The 21,949-nt window shown below is 46.3% G+C and overlaps 1 protein-coding gene across 1 annotated transcript in view; it reads left to right on the forward strand.

Moving 5' to 3' along the window:
* The first annotated feature begins 9,834 nt into the window (after positions 1 to 9,834).
* nalcn (sodium leak channel, non-selective) overlaps positions 9,835 to 21,949 on the forward strand; it is a 225,950-nt gene continuing 213,835 nt past the window's right edge. The window contains exons 1-2 of the mRNA XM_078221539.1: positions 9,835 to 9,957; positions 14,770 to 14,952. Of these exons, the coding sequence (XP_078077665.1) occupies positions 9,850 to 9,957; positions 14,770 to 14,952 (291 nt within the window). The 5' untranslated portion in view covers positions 9,835 to 9,849. The remainder of the gene's footprint in view (positions 9,958 to 14,769; positions 14,953 to 21,949) is intronic.

The following is a 21,949-nucleotide window of genomic DNA, read 5'->3' on the forward strand; positions in this document are numbered from 1 at the left end:
CAGTCATCCAAGTATCCTCATTCCTAGGAGTATGAACCTCCCTGTAGCTTTTATCTATAACTGTCTCTGCCTCCCGAATGATCCTGAGTTCATCCAGTTCCAGCTCCAGATCCCTAACACGGTCTTCAAGGAGCTGGAATTGGGTGCACTTCCTGCAGGTGGACTCAGCTGGGACACTAATGGTGTCCCTCACCTCAAACATCCCACAGGAGGAATATTGCACTGCCTGCACTGACATCCCTGCTAACTTCCCTTACTGAGCAACGAAAGAGAGAAAAAAAAAAGCTCATCTGCTCTCACTCCGAGTCTTTTTTTTACGTTAGAGGAGGGGGAAGGGTGGGAGACTCTACACGTGTAGAGTCTCGGGTTACCTCCCCGTTCAAATTTATTGGGCAAAAAACTGTCCCAGGTCTCCCTGCGAGAAAATAAGAAGGTGGAAGAGTTGTGCCTTCAGTTTCCTGCACCTATTCCCTCACTGATCCTCCCGACCCACTCTCTCTACTCCTCCAATATTCGCTCTAAAACTTTCTTGTTAATGCTCCTATGAAACACCTGGGGATGTTTGGCTGTGTTAAATGCAAGCTGCTAATTTTCAGAGGGCCTGATTGGATAGCTTTTTCAAATTATTGGCATCGGCACATGGGCCAAAGTGACCCCTTCCTATGGCCTATCATTCGCTGACTTTATGACCTCTTCATTGGCCTGCTCCTGCATCTGGCCAAGATGGTCACTCAGGTCCAAGGTGGACCCTCCAATCATCTGCTGCTCTTCTGGGGCTTTGTCCGTGCCCAGGTGACCTTGAGACAGAACATGCGGTGACAAGTAGAGCGATTATATGCTGATTCTGTCCTCCTCTGAAGAGAGGGCACAGTCAACAGAGGTGGCAACAGAAACATTGAGTAATACAACACAATAGGGGGTGATTTAGCCCATTGTGCCAGAACAGGTTCTTTGAAAGATCTATCCGATTAGTCTCAAATCCCGTGGCAACTGATGGAATTTAAATTCAATTCATAAAATCTGAAATTAAAAGCTAGTCTCATTCTCAGTGAATGGTCACCAGGGAACCATTCAATTGTCGTAAAAGCCCATCTGGTTCACTAATGTCCTTTAGGGAAGGAAATCTGCTGTCCTTACCTGATCTGGCCTACATGGGATTCCAGACCCACAGCAATGTGGTTAACCTGTGAAGTGACCTTGGAATCATAGAATCATAAAATCCTTACAGTGCAGAAGGAGTCCATTCAGCCCATCGAATCTGCATCGACTCTCTGACAGAGCATCTTACCCAGACTCACCCCAGCTCTATCGCTGTAACCCTATGTATTTACCTCACTAATCCCCTTAACTGACACATTTTGGGACACTAAGGAGCAATTTAGCAAGGCCAATCCACCTCACCTGCACATCTTTTACTGTGGGAGGAAACTAGAGCATCAGGCGGAAACCCACGCAGACACGAGGGAGAAGGTGCAAACTCCATGCTGCTTTCAAAAGAAAATGGTCATGTCGCCTCATGATCATCAAGGTGGTACAGTGGTTAGCACTGCTGCCTCACAGCACCAGGGACACGGGTTCGATTCCCGGCTTGGGTCACTGTCTGTGTGGAGTTTGCCATGCTAAATTAGTGTTCCAAGATGTGTAGGTTTGAGGGATTGGTGGGGGAAATACTTGGGGTAATGGGGAGAGGGCCTGGGTAAGATACTGGGCAGGACTTTCTGGCCTCGCTTGCCCTGAAACCGGAAAATCCCACCTGAGGTCAATGGGCCTTTCTATGGCCCGTCTCTCGCCTGCTCCAATTCCCATGGTGGACGGGACAGTAACGTTTACCCCACTCTGTCAGAGAGTCGGTGCAGACTCAATGGGCTGAATGGCCTCTGCTGCACTGCAGGGATTCTATGATTTGCCATTGATCCTTATAATTCGAGTTATAAGTCTCCTTGATAAAAGCAAATTACTGCGGATGCTGGAATCTGAAACCAAAAGAGAAAATGCTGGAAAATCTCAGCGGGTCTGGCAGCATCTGTAAGGAGAGAAAAGAGCTGACGTTCCGAGTCCAGGTGACCCTTTGTCAAAGCTTTGGGTTAGCGTTAGGATTAGGGTTATGGTTTGTCAAAAGCTTTGACAAAGGGTCATCTGGACTGGAAACGTCAGCTTTTTTCTCTCCTTACAGGTGCTGCCAGACCTGCTGAGATTTTCCAGCATTTCCTCTTTTCCTAAGTTTCCTTGAGATGGTTAATTAGTTCTCCTTTAGCTATCCACCCTAATAAAAGGAACACCAATTACTATTAAATAACCCTGAGGAGGACCCAAGGTTTTTCTTTGGAATTTCATTGAGGCGGGAGCAGCACCAGGTGAGTTTCTGGTCAATTTCACCTGTCCTCACCGGAAATCCCGCCTCCTCTCAGTAGAAGGGTTTGCAGTTCCGGTACCCAGGTCTCCAATAGGATGGGAGGAGGAAAAGAAATGAAATTGTAGAACTGTTGGTTGCAAGTGGCTCCTTTGACCGCGTTCCGGGTCCCGCCGGGAGAGTGGCCGGTGAGTTGTCAGTATCAGCCTGATGTCCATCTCACTGAGACTCTGCCTCTGGGCTTTCTGTATCAATCGCATCTTGTACAGAAATGTCTGCCAGGCTCGCACAAGATCGGCGAGAGGGTGATGGAGATGTTCTTTCTATATAAAAGAAGCACAAGCTGCCTTTCTCTGTGGATACCAGCAATTGCGAGTACATCTTTTTGTTATCTGCTGGATGAACGCAGGGCTGCTGCTGTGGGCGCATATTCAGAAAAGCAAATGATGATGCTGGGGATGGGGGAAGGGAACAGGTTTATCCCGGGCCCAGGAGTCGGAGCCTTTCGCATTTCTGTTTAAAGCATCCTTCTTATAAATAGATGCTTTTACCCGTTCCTGTTCCTAATAATAATCATTCCACCTCCTTCTGACAGATGTCAAAAGATCCGAGGTTATGTATTGAATCAGTGCAGATAGACATGGTTTTTGTTCATCTTCTATTCTGAGCTCCTCGTTTTCAGTTCCTAGCTAGCTACCAGGTACAGTCAGGGTGCTATTTTAGATCTCCTCGTGTGGAAACACGTGGGTAACCCAAATTGATTGATTTGAGAATATTTATTCACTTGTGGTCCCCAAATGTGATTATTCCAACGCTCCCCCAGCTGACCTCTCACCTTCATAAACTTCTGGGTTCATCCAAATTCTGCGGCCCATGTCCTGACTCCTGTCAAAGTCTCGCCGGCCCACCACCCCTCTCCTCACTGACCCACATTGGCTCCCAAGTCCAACAGTGACGCGGTTTTTAAATTCTCATCCTTGCTTTCAAATCCCGCCACAGCCTCAGCCTTTACTGCCTGAGTTTGAGTTTATGAGTTTATTTATTAGCGTCACAAGTAGGCTTACATTAACACTGCAATGAAGTTACTGTGAAAATCCCTTAGTTGCCACACTCTGGTGCCTGTTCGGGTACACGGAGGGAGAATTTTAGCATGGCCAATGCACCTAACCAACACGCCTTTCCGACTGTGGGAGGAAACCGGGGCACCCGGAGGAAACTTGCACAGACACGGGGAGAACGTGCAGACTCCGCACAGACAGTGACCCGAGCTGGGAATCGAGTCCGGGTCCCTGGCGCTATGAACCAGCTGTGCTAACCACTGTGCCATCATGCCGGACCTCTGTAATGGCCTCCAGCCCCTCGGTCCCGTCGAGAGCACGGTGCTACTAGAACTCTGGCTTCCTGGGCCTCACTGGTTTCAGTCGCTTTGCCATCAGTGGCCATTCTGCCGAGTGAAACAACCAGAATTTCCTCCCTAAACCTCTCTCCCTCCCTCTCCTCCTTTTGCCAGGCTTTGACCAAGCTTCTGTAAAGGGCCACGGAATGTTTCACTTTGTTTAAAGGTGTTAAGGAAATGCATCTTTTTTTATTCTTTCATGAGATGTGGGCATCGCTGACTGGGCCAGCATTTGTTGTCCATCCCTAATTGTCCTTGAACTGAATGGCTTGTCCGGCCATTTCAGAGGGTAGTTAGGCATCAGCCACGTCGCTGTGGACCTGGAGTCACACATAGGCCAGACTGGGTAAGGACGGCAGATTTCCTTCCTGAAAGGATACTAGTGAACCGGGTGGGTTCATGATAGTTGTGCTATGACACAGAGGTTAATCCCCTTTTCCTCACTTCATAATCTGGTAAAAGTGTTTGGGAAGGTGTTAACTATTCTCATAGAATCATAGAAACCCTGCAGTGCAGAAGGAGGCCATTCGGCCCATCGAGTCTGCACCGACCACAATCCCACCCAGACCCTACCTCCATATCCCTACATATTTACCCGCTAATCCCTCAAACCTAAGCATCTCAGGACACTAAGGGGCAATTTTTAGCATGACCAATCAACCTAACCCGCACATCTTTGGACTGTGGGAGGAAACCAGAGCACCCGGAGGAAACCCACGCAGACACGGGGAGAACGTGCAAACTCCACACAGACAGTGACCCAAGCCGGGAATCGAACCCAGGTCCCTGGAGCTGTGAAGCAGCAGTGCTAACCACTGTGCCACCGTGCCGCCCCTATTCTACATTATTCTACATTAACACTTAGAGGCTCATTAATATAAAAACTCACTTTAAGTGAATAATTAACAAGTTATTTTATTTAACCAACTGGAACTTTAACTAAACAAATAACATACTAATTGAAGGAAGGTTCGACTGAAATGCTGTTCGAATAAATACAAGGACCATTCAGTTTCAAAATAGTAGTAACAGAATTTTAGTCACTCTCAAAAAATATATACAACCAGGTCTGGTGGCTTTTGGAGTTTTTCTGGTGATCTCTCTGTCTATAAGGTCTTTCTGACTTGATATCCAGTTGTGAGATAGATGGAAAATTCTCTTCAGAGACAGTTCTTTAGCTGATAGGGTGGAGAGCTGCTTTAGAAGATGGCCTTCTGTCCTGGCTGGCTCTCAGTTGAACTCAACTGAACAGAACTGGAGTCACTGAAGGCAGGCAGTTGAATTCCTGTTTTCCTGTATTCCTCATGACTGATGCATTTCCCTACACCATGATTGGTCTGATGGTGTCAGCAATAGTAAATTCAAATTTGATAGGGCCCTGATCGCTGAGTGTCTTCTTTAAACTCATAGGCTATCAAAATACAACTGTCTGCAAAGCCTGTTACCAAGGCAACTCTGATGTTTTGGTCTCTGCAAAGGGGGGGGGGGGTTGTTTAAATCTGACATTCCAAACTAAAACCAATAAGTTCATAAGATATAGGAGCAGACTTAGGCCATTCGGTCCATCGAGTCTGCTCCGCCATTCAACATGGCTGATATGCTCCTCATCCCCATTTTCCTGCCTTCTCCCCATAACCTTTCAACCCATTACCAATTAAAAATCTGTCCGACTCCTCCTTAAATTTACTCACTGTCCCAGCATCCACCGCACTTTGGGGCAGTGAATTCCACAGATTCACAACCCTTTGGGAGAAGTAGTTTCTCCTCAACTGTTTTAAATTTGCTACCCCTTATCCTAAGACTATGACCTCTCGTCCTAGAATGCCCCACAAGAGGAAGCATCCGCTCCACTTCTACTTTATCCATACCTTTTATCACCATATATACCTCAATTTGATCTCCCCTCATTCTTCTAAATTCCAGAGAGTATCGGCCTAAACTGTTCAATCTCTCTTCATACGGCAAACCCCTCATCTCTGGAATCAATCCAGTGAACCTCCTCTGATCTGCCTCCAATGCCACTACATCTTTCCTCAAATAAGGGGACCAAAACTGTGCACAATACTCCAGGTGCGGCCTTGTACAACAGGAAAGAAATCTAACTGAAATTGATGCTGGAATTAAACCCCAAATTTCAGGAGGGAGAATTTATTTTCCTAATTTTTAAATTAATCCCCGAACATGGAGCTTGGAACAAGAATCTTTCCCGATCCAACACAAATGGTGTGGAGATCTGGAACATCAGCTGAGCTGGCCGGTTTTTAACCTGTGTACCTTTATCTGGGGTGGGAGTGCTGGATCAATGGATTTTGCCTCCGAACCCCAAGAAAGCCCCTCTTCTACCCCTGTGAATTTTGCTGTCCGTATGGGAGTTAATCGGAGGGCTCGACCACAAACATTTCCTCCCGTGGGAATATGTAGTGCTTGGGTCTGTGGAGTCTTGAGGGTCTGGAAAGACATTCCAGGCTCTCCGCAGTAAGAGGGTGAAAGTGGGAGATGGGAGCAGAGATGTCATATCAGGATGGGCTGGCTAAGTCACCTCGGAATTTTGATTTGATTTATTATTTTCACATGTATTGGGATACAGTGAAAAGTATTGGCTGGGATTCTCCCAAAGAAATTCTTGGTCCCCAATGTGCAGGAAAATGGGACTAACTCCCGCTAGGTTTTTCAGCGTGATTTCAAGAATGAATCTCCGACATTCTGAGCATCACACAGTGCCCTAGGGTGAATCGCCATGGAAATCAGGGGCGGGGCCTATTCCCGCTGGAGATTCCGACAGCATAGCGCTGAGCGGGCCACTGCGCATGCGCTGATCTGTTAGCATGGAGATTGGCAAATGTAACCCCGCACTGCCGGCCTCCCGATCACTGGCCAGCCCCCCAAATCCTCATCATTGGCTTTCCGACACCCCCACCCCCCGATCGCTGGCCTCACAGGCGCCCCTGGTCCAGCAACCCCTATGTCCCCACCCCACCCCCCTCCCCAGCCAGCACCAATCTCCCAATTTTGCCCTACCCCACCTCCCCCCAGGCAGTCCCGATCCCCCCAACAGCCCCATCACCTCTTCTCTCTCTCTCCCAGTCATCCAAGTGAGTGACCCCAATAGGCCCCACCCCCAAGTGGTCCTGCCCCCTCTGGCCCCGCCCTCCTTGACAATGCCTGATGCCCAGTGGGCAGTGCTAAGGTGCCGCTTGAGCATTCCAGTTTGCCCCTTGGATAGTGGCAGAGTGCCCCTTTATCCCCGACCTCCCGGGGGGGTGGGAGGGCTCAATGGCCTCTGTTTCTACCAGCCTGCTCTCCGTTAGTGGGGAGCTGGAATAACCCCCATTGGCATCCCCCCTCCTGGTGGTGGGGGGACGCTAGCGAGCCCGGAGAATTCCATTCCAGGCCCATTAATGAACTGTAAATGGAGATCCCCATATTGCCCATTCCCGGCGCGGAGCTGATTGAGCTGGAAATCTTCGCTGTGGAGACTCGCGGTGGCGCCCAGCGGGAGGACGGCGATGTCTGCTGATGTCTCCTGGCCCGCTGCGCTACTTAGGGGCGAATCACCCCCATTGTTTTTTACACACTGTCCAGACAAAAACATACCGTTCATAGAGTACATAGGGGAGAAGGAAAGGAGACAGTGCAGAATGTAGTGTTACTGTCATAGCTAGGGTGTAGAGAAAGATCAACTTAATGCAAGGTCGGTCCATTCAAAAGTCTGACAGCAACAGGGAAGAAGCTGTTCTTGAGTCGGTTGGTACGTGACCTCAGACTTTTGCAGGGAGTGAACAGGGACGGAGAAGTATGGAGATAAACATGCAACACCTCATAACATGCTCTTTAAATGCTGCGCTTTCATGTTATATCAATTCTCTGGAGGTGCCTGTGACGACCAATCCATCTGAAAAGCAGCCCTTCAGCCAAAAATGTTTAGAAATCTTTGTGATGTTAAACTTTATTTTCGTTTACGGATTAATTTTTTGGATATCCCAAAAATCAAAATGCTGCAACAATCAAAAAGTTTTTTTTTAACATTCACTGATGGTCATTTTCACTGGCGAAAATGAAGTTAAAGTGTGAACATTAAGGATAGAAGGAGTAATTGAGTCATTGGGAGTCTTTCCTTTAGTAGATGCAGTATTCCCAGTTAATAGTTAGACTGAATGAATGATGGAGTATTCCACACACTAAGAATACATCTCGCTCCAGGGTCTGGGGCAGAGAATCTCAATTGACATTAATACAAAAGCAAAACTGTTTAAAATCATAGAATCCCTGCAGTGCAGAAGGCCATTCGGCCCATCGAGACTTCAGCGACAACAATCCTGCCCAGGTCCTCTCCCCATAACTCCATGTATTTGCTCTGCTAATCCCCCTGACACTAAGGGGCAATTTAGCATGGCCAATCAACCTAATCCGCACATCTTTGGACTGTGGTCCTTGGCGGGAACTGGAGCACCCGGAGGAAACCCACACAGACACAGGGAGAACGTGCAAACTCTACACAGACAGTGACCCAAGCCGGGAATCGAACCCAGGTCCGTTGTGCTGTGAGGCAGCAGTGCCAACCACTGTGCCACCGTGCCGCTCTTGAGGATGACGGAAAGCGAAATTTAAAACAGAAAATGCTGGAAACACTCAGCAGATCAGACACTGTCCATCCAGCAAGAAACAGTTAACATCTCAGCTAAATGATGTTTAATTAGAACTGGAAAAAGTTAAAAAGATTTAACGGGTTTAGGCGGTCGAGACAAAGGAAGGGAGGAAGAAGCAAAATGGGAATGTCTGTGATAAGGTTGAAGGCAGGCATGATATAATGGACCAAACCTTTCATCCTCAGTGTGAGTAGCGGGAGTCAGGAAGATTCCCAGCTCAGGCCATCACTTCGGGAGAAAATACTGGAAAAGAGAGCATTTTCATTCCAGGGAAACGGGTGTGGGCTAGAGTCGGGCCAGCCAACTCACGGCAAAGTTCAGAGGCGGCCACAGAGACTCGGTCTAATGGATTTTTGGGCTCTCAGACAAACCTCATAATGAGAGCCAATAACACTGTTTGAGTATTGAAACAGCTGAGACTCAGGGAAAGTATAGCTCATTTGACAACTCTGATCTCTTCTGTCAATTGCATGACTGTTTATTTACACAAGATAGAGGTTTCAAATGCTTACAGTTTCTGCTATTGATACTTTCAAAGGCCTGCAGTAAAAGGAAGTTTTTTTTAAAGAAAATGGGAAGTTACCGATTAATGTTTTTTAAAGCTTTTTATACGTTCTATTGTCACTGTAAGGTTCATTGGTTCTCCACAGCGTATAGTGGATGGGTAGGCATGGAAGTGCCATAGCTTGGCATGGGGCCATGAGGGGTCTGGGAGGGTGGATGAGGAACATATCTTGGCATGGAGAATGAGGGGGACCTTTTGAACTTGACTTTCAGGAAGTTCCTTCATTCAGACTGTGGTTAAGAACATATCTTGAGATACTGTGAGCCGCAATTCATAGAATCCTACAGTGCAGAAGGAGACCATTTGTCCCATCGAGTCTGCACCGACCACAATCCCACTCGAGCCCTATCCCCATAACCCCATACATTTACCCTAGCTAGTTCCCCAACACCTAAGGAACAATTTAGCATGACCAATCCATCTAACCTGCACATCTTTGGACTGTGGGAGGAAACTGGAGTACCCGGAGGAAACCCACGCAGACATGGGGGAGAATGTGCAAACTCCACACAGACGGTGACCCAGACCGGGAATCAAACCCGAGTCCTTGGCACTGTGAGGCCAGTGCTAACCACTCTGCACCCCTGCCGGCCCAAACTCATTAAAAAACTTGCCTAACTCCATGAGAAGGTGTGGCGGTGTAGGACGCACCTATCCTGGCAATGGGGCCGGCTGGGTCAGGAGCGCAGGGTACGGGGCTGATGACCCCGAAAGAGCTCACTTTTAAAAGGCTCTCCTGAAAATCAGAAATCCCAGGAATGGGGGAGGGAATCGGGTCCCAAACGGAGATTCTCCCGATTCCCATGAAAGTCCAGCCCGCTGTTTTTGCCTGACTGCTTTGTTTTCTAATGTTGACAGAGTTCACCTCTTGGGAAAAAAGTTGATTTCAAAAATGCTGAAACGAAAACAGAGTTCACGCGTGGAGAGCCAGCCAGTTACTGACTTTGGGCCTGATGAGATGCTCACTGACAATGCTGACATTCTGTGGATTAATAAGCCGGTAAGTCAGATTTACGGTGAAGTCCTCAGTAAGAGTTCAGTTTCGATGTCTCTAAATGTTTTTTTTACCTAACCTTCCATCCTCCAGAAACAGGAGCCCTTCCCACACTCTGCCACCCAAACTCACCCCCAATCCTGTTCACCCCTCATCCACTAGAAGGGGAGATTTAATGGAGGTGTTCAGAATCATGGAACAAATCATGGAACAAAGAACAAAGGAAGTTAGACAGAGTGAATGATGCAGGAGTGTTCAAACACAGAGATAATATATCTCGCTCCATGTTCTAGGACAGAGAATCTCAATTGACATTAATACGAAAGCAAAACTCTTTAGAATCATAGAATCCCTACAGTGCAGAAGGAGGCTATTTGGCCCATCGAGCCTGCACCGACCACAATCCCACCCAGGCCCATCCCCATAACCACATGTATCTTATCTTGCTGCTCCTCCTGAGGTTAAGGGGCAATTTAGCATGGCCAATCCACCTAACCCGCACATCTTTCGGACTGGGAGGAAACCGGAGCACCCGGAGGAAACCCACGCAGACACTGGGGGAACGTTCAAACTCCGCACAGACAGTGACCCAAGGCTGGAATTGAACCTACAAGTCTGGCATTGTGAGGCAGCAGAGCTAACCAGATGGAGGCCACTCAGCCCATTGAGCCTGTACCTAGGCCCCTGATACTAGGGGGCTAACCTGCACATCTTTGGACACCAAAGGCAATTTAGCATGGCCAATCCTCCAAACCCGCACATCTTTGGACTGTGGGAGGAAACCGGAGCATCGGGAGGAAACCCAGGCAGACATGGAGAGAACGTGCAAACTCCATATAGACAGTTTGAACAAGTTCTTATTGAGAGAAACCGTCCCCAACAGTTGGAGGGTTGGTAATCATCGATCAGAGATTTGTATTAGGAAGCGGAGGAGGAAATGTGGAGACTTTAGTTTCACAATATATGGTTACGATCTTGAATACAGTACCAGTGATCAGATTCTACAAGAACTTTCAAAAGGTATTGGGACAGGACGGATTTGCAGGATTATGGGGAAAAATCTGAGGGATAGGAATAAATTGGACAGCTCGTTCTAAGAGTGTGCACCCTCACAATGGGGTTAATGACCTAATCCCATTCTGTGAGAGTCTGTGATTATGTAAATCAATTTAACAATTTACCATGAGCTCCATGCCCCACGTTAAGGTAGAAGGGTTTAGGGTGGCACAGTGGTTAGCGCTGCTGCCTCATAGTGCCAGAGAAGGGTCAATTCCAGCCTTGGGTCACTGTGTGGAGTTTGTAGGTTCTCCCCGTGTCCGCGTGGGTTTCCTCGAGGTGCTCCGGTTTCCTCCCACACTCCAAGTATGCGCAAGTTAGGTGGATTGGCCATGCTAAATTGACCCTAGTGTCAGGGGATTAGCAGGGTAAATATGTGGGTTTACGGGAATAAGGCCTGGGTGGGATTGTGGTCGGTGCAGACTCGATGGCCGAATGGCCTCCTCCTGTACTGTAGGGATTCTATGATTCTATTCTATGAAGTATTTCTCTGCTTGGGACTGATGGAGTGAGGATGTCATTGGGATTGTGGGCCCATTTCTGGCAATGTTCTACTTCTGTCCCTCTGGAGTGACTGGAACATTCACGTGGTCCCATAGAATCAAACAGCAGAGATGGAGACCATTCGGTCCAACGTACATTGATATGCTCCAGCAAGTTTAGTTTTGTTGGTGGGAGTCGGGGTGGATCCTTACACTCTCATCTCTGAATCCTGTGAACAATCTCACCGCTTAATTTGGGTAGAACCTGCTCGCCAGCGCTGTTTATGCTGGGCCATTGCCTCCTCCTGGTGGGTCGCTTTTGATTAATTAATCTCCATCAGAGGAGAAGTTGAGGCCTTGATCAGTTGTCAGTGATTCTGCTGTACGACTTGTTAAAGTATTGACCCAAAGTCTATTCGCTGAGAATTGTAGAATTAAGGGGACATTGTGAAAGGGCTCCTCCCTCTGGTAATTACGCAGCATTACAAAAAAATACCCGGCACAGAAACAGGCCATTCGGCCCCACAGATCCATGCTGGTGTTTGTGCTTCACCCGTGCCTCCTCTCGCCCCTCTTCATCTCAACCATCCTTCTAGTACGTTCTTCCCTCATGTGTTTATCTAATATCCCTTTAATTACATTCAGCCCGACTGAGGCATTATCAGAATCTTCATGTATCTATATACCCGTGGTTATTTTTATAAAAAGATTTTACCTCAATTGTTAGATTCCAACTGAAATATAGTTTCATGCTGCCATGGCTTAACAAATTTCAGTCTGTTTTGACAATATCTTGTAGGGTTTCTATGATTTCTATGAATCTTCATTAACGTGAAGCCGGAAAAGCAAGTGTTCAGATGCCATTTGCAATCTCTTTTCCATCTGTTACTTAATCTGGAGTGTAAAGGTGGTGAATACAGATTCAATACTATTTTATAAAAAGGTGGATTGGATATATACCTGAAAAGGACAGAAATTCACAGAAGGAGGCCATTCAGCCCATCGTGCCTGTGATTTTTGATTTGATTTATTATTGTCACATGTATTAACATACAGTGAAAAGTATCGGTTTCTTGCACGCTATACAGACAAAGCATACCATTCATAGAGAAGGAAAGGAGAGAGTGCAGAATGCAGTGTTACAGTCATAGCTAGGGTGTCGAGAAAGATCAACTTAATGCAAGGTAAGTCCATTCAAAAGTCTGATGGCAGCAGGGAAGAAGCTGTTCTTGAGTCGGTTGGTACGTGACCTCTGTTCTTTCCCTATAACCCTGTAAATTTTTCCCCTTCAAGAATTTATCCAATTCCCTCTTGTAAGTCAATTATCGAAGAGGCTATGAGATGATTAAATCTGCTTCCGCTGCCCTTTTCAGGCAGTGCCTTCCAGATCACAACAACCCAAATTATTGTCCCGTTGCAACACATGATTTTTTTCTCTTCTTCACAGATGTCTTTAAATTATGTTTCTTCTGCACCATCTGTAAGGATCTTGTCGGTGAAGTAATGTCTGCACAGATGGGAGAGGGTTTTGCAGTAACAATTTTTGTATTTGAGGTGTGCCAAAATCTCAATTTGCATTACTCCCCACTTGCCTGGATGGGTGCGGCTCCAACAACATTCAAGAAGCTCGACACCATCCAGGACAAAGCAGCCCCGCTTGATTGGCACCACATTAACAATCGGACGCTCAGTAGCAGCAGTGTGTACTATCTACAAGAGGCACTGCAGCAATTCACCAAAAATCCTTGGACAGCACCTTCCAAACCCACAATCACTCCCATCTAGAAGGCCAAGAGCAGCAGATACATGGAAACACCACCACCTGCAAGTTCCCCTCCAAGCCACTCACCATCCTGACTTGGAAATATATCACCGTTCCTTTGCGGTCGCTGGGTCAAACTCCTAGAATTTCCTCCCTAACGACATTGTGGGTCAACCCACAGCACATGGACTGCAGCAATTCAAGAAGGCAGCTCACCACCACCTTCTCAAGGGCAACTAGGGATGGGCAATAAATGCTGGTCTAGCCAGCGACGCCCATGTCCCATGAAAGAATTTTTTAAAACTTGGATCCGGCAACTCACTTCAAACTGGTCAAGTTTGTGAACTCAAGGAAGTTGCATTGGTTTAGTATCAAATAAATTCAACAATGTACAAAGTGGGTGAAATAATCACTCTGTAAATGAGACCTAATATCGAGAAAACTAAAGGACTGCAAATCAGGGGGAAAACTGCATCAAAAGTGAGGTATTACATCAGGTGGGGGTGAAGTTGAATGAGATCGAACAAAGAAAAGTACAGCATGAGAACAGGCCCTTCAGCCCCCCAAGCCTGAGCTGCCTTACCGGTCATGATAACTTAACTAAACAAAATAAAATCTTCTGCCCTTACTCGGTCCATATCCCTCTATTCCCTCCCTGTTCATGTACCCATCCAGATGCCTCTTAAATGTTGCTAATGCGCCCACTTCCACGCCCTTCTCTGGCAGCGCGTTCCAGGCATCCATCTCTCTCCCCCGCACATCTCCCTTAAACTTTCCCACTCTCACCTTGAACCTGTGCCCCCTTGTAATTGACACTTTCCCCCCCCCCCCCCCGGGGAAAAAGCCTCTGACTATCCACCCTGTCGATGTCTCACACAATTTTGTAGACCTCTATCAGGTCTCCCCTCAGCCTCTGTCTTTCCAGCGAAAACAATCCTAGTTTATTCGCCCTCTCGTCACAGCCAACACCCTCGAGATCAGGCAACATCCTGGTGACTGTGACGAGTATTTATCTTTTGTAATTGTGTGAACTAATCTCAGTGATGTATTGGATGGAAAGTTGAAGGACAAAGGATAATGATATTGATAGTTGACCTGTATCCTGGATGTGGTAGCTGAGGACACTGTAGTGAATCCTGGATTAATGAACACTCTCAAGAATTGGACACCTGGAAACAGCCAGACACTTATTGGGAGACTCTGGAGGCACAAAAACCACAGAATCTTGCAAATTATGAAGCCTTTGATGCACCGAACCCTTGGTTTATACACAGCTGTCACGCTATAAAATGATCAAATGATGCACTGTATGGCTCTGAAGGTTGTAATGAATGATGGATTGTCATTGGAATTCTTTCTGTCCCTGTCTGTGTCCTGGGTTTGAATTATCCCACAACCTCTAACAGCTATTCTGAAAATACGAGCAGCTGTAAAGCAGAGGCAGCAGATGCCGGTCTCCTCGGTGTTTGCAGCTTAAAGGAGGGATGGGGCTGACTAATGCTCTCTCTTTGTGTGCAGTGGGTTCACTCTTTGCTACGGGTTTCTGCAATCATCAGTGTTATCTCCGTCTGCATGAATACACCAAGGACCTTTCAGCACTACCCGCCTCTCCAGTACGTGACATTTACCCTGGACACACTCCTGATGTTCCTGTACACTTCTGAGATGATTGCAAAGATGCACATTCGGGGCATAGTCAAGGTATGACGATCTTTTAGCGAGAAATGTGATAATACGCGATGAGCAGTTCACTGTTGCTAAACTCATGTTGGCTTGCTGTGTGAGGATTCATATTGTCCTTTTAAGAACTAGTTTCTGTGTAACCCCAGAAATCCCAGGATCTGCGACTTGTAACAGTCGAAAACAGCAACATCAAAACTAATGCAACTGATGCATGGGAAGCAATGATGTAGTGGTATTGTCACTAGACTAGGAATCCCAGAGACCCAGGGTCTTGTTCTGGGGACCCAGATTCGAATCCCACCATGGCAGATGGTGAATCTTGGAATCCCTACAGTGCAGAAGGACGCTATTTGGACCATCGTTTTGCTCCTATCATCGGAATCTCTTCACTCCACCCCAAATCTCTTCAGATGGTGAAATTTGAACTCGATAAAAATCTGGAATTAAAAGTCGAATGATGACCATGAAACCATTGTCAATTATTGGAAAAACCCATCTGGTTCATTAGTGTCCTTTAGGGAAGGAAATCTGCCGTCCTTACCTGGTCTGGTCTACATGTGACTCCAGAGCCACAGCAATGTGGTTGACTCTTAAATGTCCTTAGGGATGGGCAGTAAATGCTGGCCAGCCAGTGACGCCCACATCCCAAAATATGACAGATGCAGATATTAGCACAGGTGATCAGAAACTTGGTTGAAGAGGTAGGTTTTAAGAGGTGCATTTTGGAGGAGGTTACAGAGATAGGGAGGGGCAAGGCTATGGAGGGATTTGGAAGCAAGGGGCATATTTATAAAGTAGGTAGATGGAGGGAGACAGAAAGCAGGAAACTATAGGCCGGCTAGGCTAACGGAAAAATGCTGGAATCAATTTTTTTAGAAAATCATTGAAGGACATTTTAAAAAAATCATAATATAGTCGGCCAGAGTCAACAGGGTTTTATCAAGTGAAAATTGTGTTTTAATAAATTCTTTGAGAATGTAACAAGCAGGGTCGATAAAGGGGGATAATCTAGATGCTGTGTATTTGGATTTCTGAAAGGCATTTGTTAAGGTGTCACGTGGGTAGCACGGTGGCACAGTGGTTAGCACTGCTGCCTCACAGTGCCAGGGACACGGGTTCGGTTCCCGGCTTGGGTCACTGTTTGTGCGGAGTTTGCACGTTCTCCCCCGTGTCTGCGTGGGTTTCCTCCGGGTGCTCCGGTTTCCTCCCACAGTCCGAAAGATGTGCGGGTTAGTTGAATGTTCCATGCTAAATTCTCCCTCCGTGTACCCGAACAGGCGCTGGAGTGTAGCGACCAGAGGATTTTCACAGTAACTTCATTGCAGTGTTAATGTAAGCCTACTTGTAACAATAATATATAAACTTTTTTTTTAAATCATCACGACATAGGGGTAATATATTAGCATAGATGGAGGATTGGCTAACTAGCAGGAAACAAAGTCGGTATAAATGGGCCATTTTCAGATTGGCAAACTGTAACTAGTGGAGTGTCACACCAAGAGTAGTCCATTCGGCCCATCAGGCATGCTCTGCCATTCAACAAGAGCATGGCTGATCTAATTGTGGCCCACTTTTCTGCCTGCTCCCAGATTCCCTTCTCCATTCAAAAACCTGTCTAACTCGGCCTCAAATATACTCAGTGACCCAACCCAACCTTCACTGCTCTTTGGGAAGGGAATTCCAAATAATGATCCTTTCAGAGAAGAAATTTCTCCAAGTCTCCAACTTAAACGAGGACACCATATTTTGAAACTATGCCCCCCTATATCTAGATACTGCCTCGCCCTCCCCCCAACAGTGAGGGGAAGCATCTTCCCAGCATCCACCCTGTCAAACGCCCTCCGAATAGTAAAAGTTTCAATAAGATCATTCTTCCTGCTGGGGCCGCAATGACTTGCATTGTACAACCATGACCTAATGAAGGGACTGAGTGTGTTGTAGCCATGTTTTACTGATGATACAATGATAGGCAGGAAAGCATGTTGTGAGGAGAGTAGAAAGAGTCCGCAAAGGGATATAGAAATGTTCAATGAGTTTGCCTGCTTTGGCAGGAAGAATAGAGGGACTGCAGAATGTTGTGAGACAGAGGGATCTAGGTGACCTTGTACAGGAATCTCACAGTTAACACTGGAATATTGTTCTTTGTTGAAGGAGGATGAAGTATAAAAGTTGGGAAGGTTTGCTACAGCCATACAGAGCTTTGAGACCACACATACAGTATGGGATATCATTTTGGCCTCCTTACTTAATAAGGAGAAACCTGTATTGGAAGAGGTTCAGAGAAGGTTCACCAAGTTGATTCTGAGCATAATGGGGTTTCTCATATGAGGAAAGGTTGGACAAGTCGGACTTGTCAGCATTTAGACGAATGATCTGATAGAAACATTTAAAATTCTGAGGGGAGGATGCTGGAAGGATGTTTCCCCTCTTGGGCGGGACCTGGATCTTGAGGGTGGCTCAGTGGTTAGCACTGCTGCCTCACAGCACCAGGGACCTGGGTTCAATTCCGGCCTTGGATGTTCGTTTGGAGTTTGCACATTCCCCACTGTGGCCTGTGTGGCTTGCCACAATCTTTCCCCACAGTCCAGAAATATGCAGGTTAGGAGGATTGGCCATGCTAAATTGCTCCTTAGTTTTCAAAGATGTGTAGGTTAGAAATAGGGGGCACTGTTTCAAAATAAGGGATTTCCCCATTTAAGGTGGAGACAAGGAGGAACGTCTTCTCTGAAAAGGTTATTAGTATTTGGAATTCCCTTCCCCAAAGAGCATGGAGGCTGGGTCACTGAATGTATTTGAGGTTGAGTTTGACAGGTTTATGATGGACTAGACAGTCAAGAGTTATGGGAGCAGGCAGGAAAGTGGAGTTAAGGCTAGAATGAGCAGAGCTATGCTCTTGTTGAATGACAGAGCGTGCTTGATGGGCCGAATGGCTTACTCCTCCTATTTCTTATGTTCTTATAAATTATAGTCAGCATTATCAGTCAGAGTGGGGATGTGGAGCATCTCGCTGCACATCCCATTAGGTAGATTTTTACCCTCACATTCTTCAGCCTAAATCTATTTGCCCCATACCTTGCTGGGAGCGTGAGCTGATAACAAGTGTGGAGAGGCTGAAGGGGCACCTCGGACCCCGATGAACAATGGGACAAATAGTATGTCCTCCTTAACCAGTGAGATTTAAAGATCAAGGAAAAAAATGCACAGGAATGATGGGACAGAAAATTGGGAGAATTTGAGTCAAATTGGGAGCAGAAAGTGAAACAAAGTGAGGGGAAGAAAGATTGGATAGACAGAGAGTGAGAGAATCAGAAGAGAAAAATAAGAAAAAAAATTGCCATCTTTCTCAGTAAGTTACCTCTCGCTGTTTGAATGAGATTGAATAGTTTCACAGTAACTTCATTGCAGTGTTAATGTAAGCCTTACTTGTGACTAATTAATATACTTTACAATTGTTCAGCTTCTGGACCAAAGACATTGATTGCATTAATAGTTATACATTGTTTAAAAAGAAGTTACTTACGCTCTTAATTTGTGGCCCGAATTTACTGCAGCAAGTTTTGACGGATGATTAATGCACAAGTTCTTTAAAAGTTACGGGGAGGCCGAAAGCATGATGCAATTTGTGAAGCCAGGAATGGAATGGCATAAATTGACCGAGAGTTCGTGGAGATTCATGACTCTGGCGTCTCTGTGCATTCTCTGAACATGCTGGACAATTTACGTGGTAATAACCGTGTGTCATTAACACATCTTTACTGTCCCAGGCTGACGTGAATCTCTGCATGAAATTTACAGCTTAGCTGCAACTGGCATTAGTTTCTTGTAGCAGAACGGGGTAACCAATTGAAAGAACAGATCCTAGCCTATTAATAATCAGCAAAAGTTATGAATGAGAATGTTTGGCTTCATTAAGTTTTCAATTAAGGGTAAGAAAAGTGGAAAGTAGGAATATGGCGGAGAAAATGAGAAGTCACCGTGAAACAATAATTTTAATGTTTTCAGTTATATTTTTCTGTCAAACAGTTTAGAGATTAATGTTAAAAAGATCCACTGTTATTGGCTAACATAGGAACTGGAAACAGGAAGGGGCCACTCGGCCTTCGAACCTGCTCCACCATTCATTTTGATCATGGCTGATCATCAAATTCAATATCCACCCCCCCAATGTACCTTGGTCCCTTTAGCTCCAAGAGCTATATCTAATTTCTTCCTGGTTTTTCATATAAGTTCATAATTCCACTCAGAGCGTGGAATGTGTGCGGATGTGGAACTCGCTCCCACAGGGAGTGTTTGAGGTGAAGGGAAACTGGATAAAGACGGAGGAAGGGAACCGAAGGGTATGTTGATAGGGTGAGATGGAGTGAAATTGGGAGGACACTCATGTGGAGCATAAACAGCAGCACAGACCAGTTGGGCCGAATGGCCTGTTTCAGTGCTGTAGAGATTATATCATGCAGTTTGATGTCCTGTGCGCTCCTAGCCCCTTTTCCTGATTGCTCAGTCTATCCCTGTGGAACTCTCTGCGGCAGAAGGCAGTGGAGGGCAAGTCATTGAGTGTCTTTAAGACAGAGATAGATAGGTTCTTGGAAAATAAGGGGATCAAGGGTTATGAAGAAAAGGCAGGAGAATGGGGATGAGAAAAATATCAGCCACGATTGAATGGCGGAGCAGACTCGATGGGCCGAGTGGCCTAATTCTGCTCCTATGTCTTATGGTCTGCAGGTTTTAGGAATTGTATTTGGTCTCATCCTGTGTTGAAATGTCACAGCTGTTGACCTTGCTTCCTGTAAGCAGTACCCTGCCGGGTTACTGGCCATCACTATGTGGCACACATACTCAAAAGGAATGTTAAAATGGAGGAAGCACGGCCATTCTGCTGAAACAGCATCACAGCTGCTATTTCCGAGATAATGAGGTAGCATTGGGAGGGGAGAGAAGACTTTTCCCAAAGCGGGCAGGTTATATAGTGTCACAAGAGGGGATGGAATTGATGGACACGATACAGATACTCTGAGCTGGTAAAGTTAGTGTCTGCGTGACATTAATGTGAAAGACTGTTGTACTGGAAATATGTAATGAAGTATAATGTCAAATTAACGTACAACATAACTGCTTCCTAATTATTACTAGGAAAAGCCAGAATCATCGCACGCACATTCATTATGTATTCACAGCTGGGCTCGGAAATGCGAGCAGCATTGAATAACTTGTGAATCTCTCGTTAGCTCTAAGGGCAACAGGGAGAAAGAGACATCTCCACCGAGTCAAAGGATCCTCTCTTGTGGCCGAAGGGTCTTTGGACTGGCTGTTGCTGTGGGCAGGTGGGGCTCATGCTGGAATGGACAATATGGCGATTCGGCCAGCAGTCCATTGACTCTCAGGAGAACTGGAAAGTCCCGGCCACCATCCTCAGGCGGGCCTGGAAAATCCACCCCCTGGGTGGGCCTGGAAACCACCACCCCCCCGAAGCAGGGCTGGAAAATCCACCCCGCCACCCCCCCACAATTGCCCCAGCCCCCTGGATGGGCCTAAGAAATCCCCCCCTCCCCCCTGGACATGCAAGGAAAATCCCTCCCCAACTGCCCACTCCAGTGGGCCTGGAGACCCCCCCCGCCTCCCCCACCGCCTTAACACAACTGAGTGTCTCGCTCTGCCAATTCAGAGGGCAAGTCAGAGTCCACCCCTTTGCTGTGCCTCTGGAGTCACATGTAGGCCAGACCAAGTAAGGATGGCAGATTTCCTTCCCAAAGTTCATGAGTGAACTAGATGGGTTTTTGCAACAATCCTCTAGTTTTATAATCATCGTTATTGATACCAGTTTATAATCCCAGTTTATTTGATTAATTGAATTTAAACGCCCCAGGTTGCCGTGGTGAGATTTGAACTCGTGTATCCATTAGTCCAGTTCTCTAGTTTACAAATCCAGCACGATACCGACTCTGCTATCATACCCTTGTAGACTCAGTACAGTTTGGGAGGGTGGGGTGTTATGGAGTGGGGGAATTCGTGAGAGATATAGGGAGGGGGGGGGCAATGAAAGAACAGTAATGTCCCCACAGGATATTCTGACTCTCAGCATTTTGGAATTCTCTGATTGAATGTTGGATTAAGAGACTCCGAATTCCAAATCAGGTTTTGTGCACCAAGTGGAGCATCGGCCTTCTGTTAAAGCAGAGTTATTTTCGACTTAAGAGGAAACACATTTTTTAAAGTACTCTACTTCTTTATAAGGTCAGTGTTTCTGATGATACTGTGCTATTTTGATATATTTTATGTTTTAAGGTGGGGCTGCTTTAACAGGCAATATTTTGTTCCAAGAGTCGATTTGTCAGGGAAAACATGCCGCTCAAATGCTGAAAGTGCAGGATAATAACTGATTTTAGCTAGGAATGTGTTACTTTGCAGAGTTAGTGGACCTTTCTTTTGTTTAGGTTCTCTTGGGATTTTAGGTTGATTGACAGGCACAGAGTCATGTGTTTAATGGGAGGACCTAAGCTTGCAGGAAAAAAACGGTTTCATTTTCATTTTTAAAACAAAGAACAGTTGCTGCCTGGAGCTGATGGAAGAAAGAAGTGTCTCTCTCTCTCTCTTTCCAGAGGCTTTCTGAACAAATGTTAACCCATGTCACAAGCAAGTCATAGAGTCATAGCATCATAGAGGTTTACAGCATGAAAACAGGCCCTTGGGCCCAACTTATCCATGCCACCCTTTTAAAACCCCTAAGCTAGTCCCAATTGCCCCGGCTGGCTTCTTAGGATTTCTGATCTGGTATCCTGACAGTACTTTAAAAATAGAGACAAATAGTTAATGTCTTGTTTACTGTTTTTTTAAACTGAGGGGGTATTTGCCAAAAAGAATTCATAGAATCATAGAAACCCTACAGTGCAGAAGGAGGCCATTCGGCCCATCGAGTCTGCACCGACCACAATCCCACCCAGGCCCTACCCGCTAATCCCTTTTTTTTTTTACCCGCTAATTTACCCGCTAATCCCTCTAACCTACGCATCCCAGGACT

This window comes from Mustelus asterias, chromosome 10, assembly GCF_964213995.1.
Source record: "Mustelus asterias chromosome 10, sMusAst1.hap1.1, whole genome shotgun sequence".
Lineage (NCBI taxonomy): Eukaryota > Metazoa > Chordata > Chondrichthyes > Carcharhiniformes > Triakidae > Mustelus > Mustelus asterias.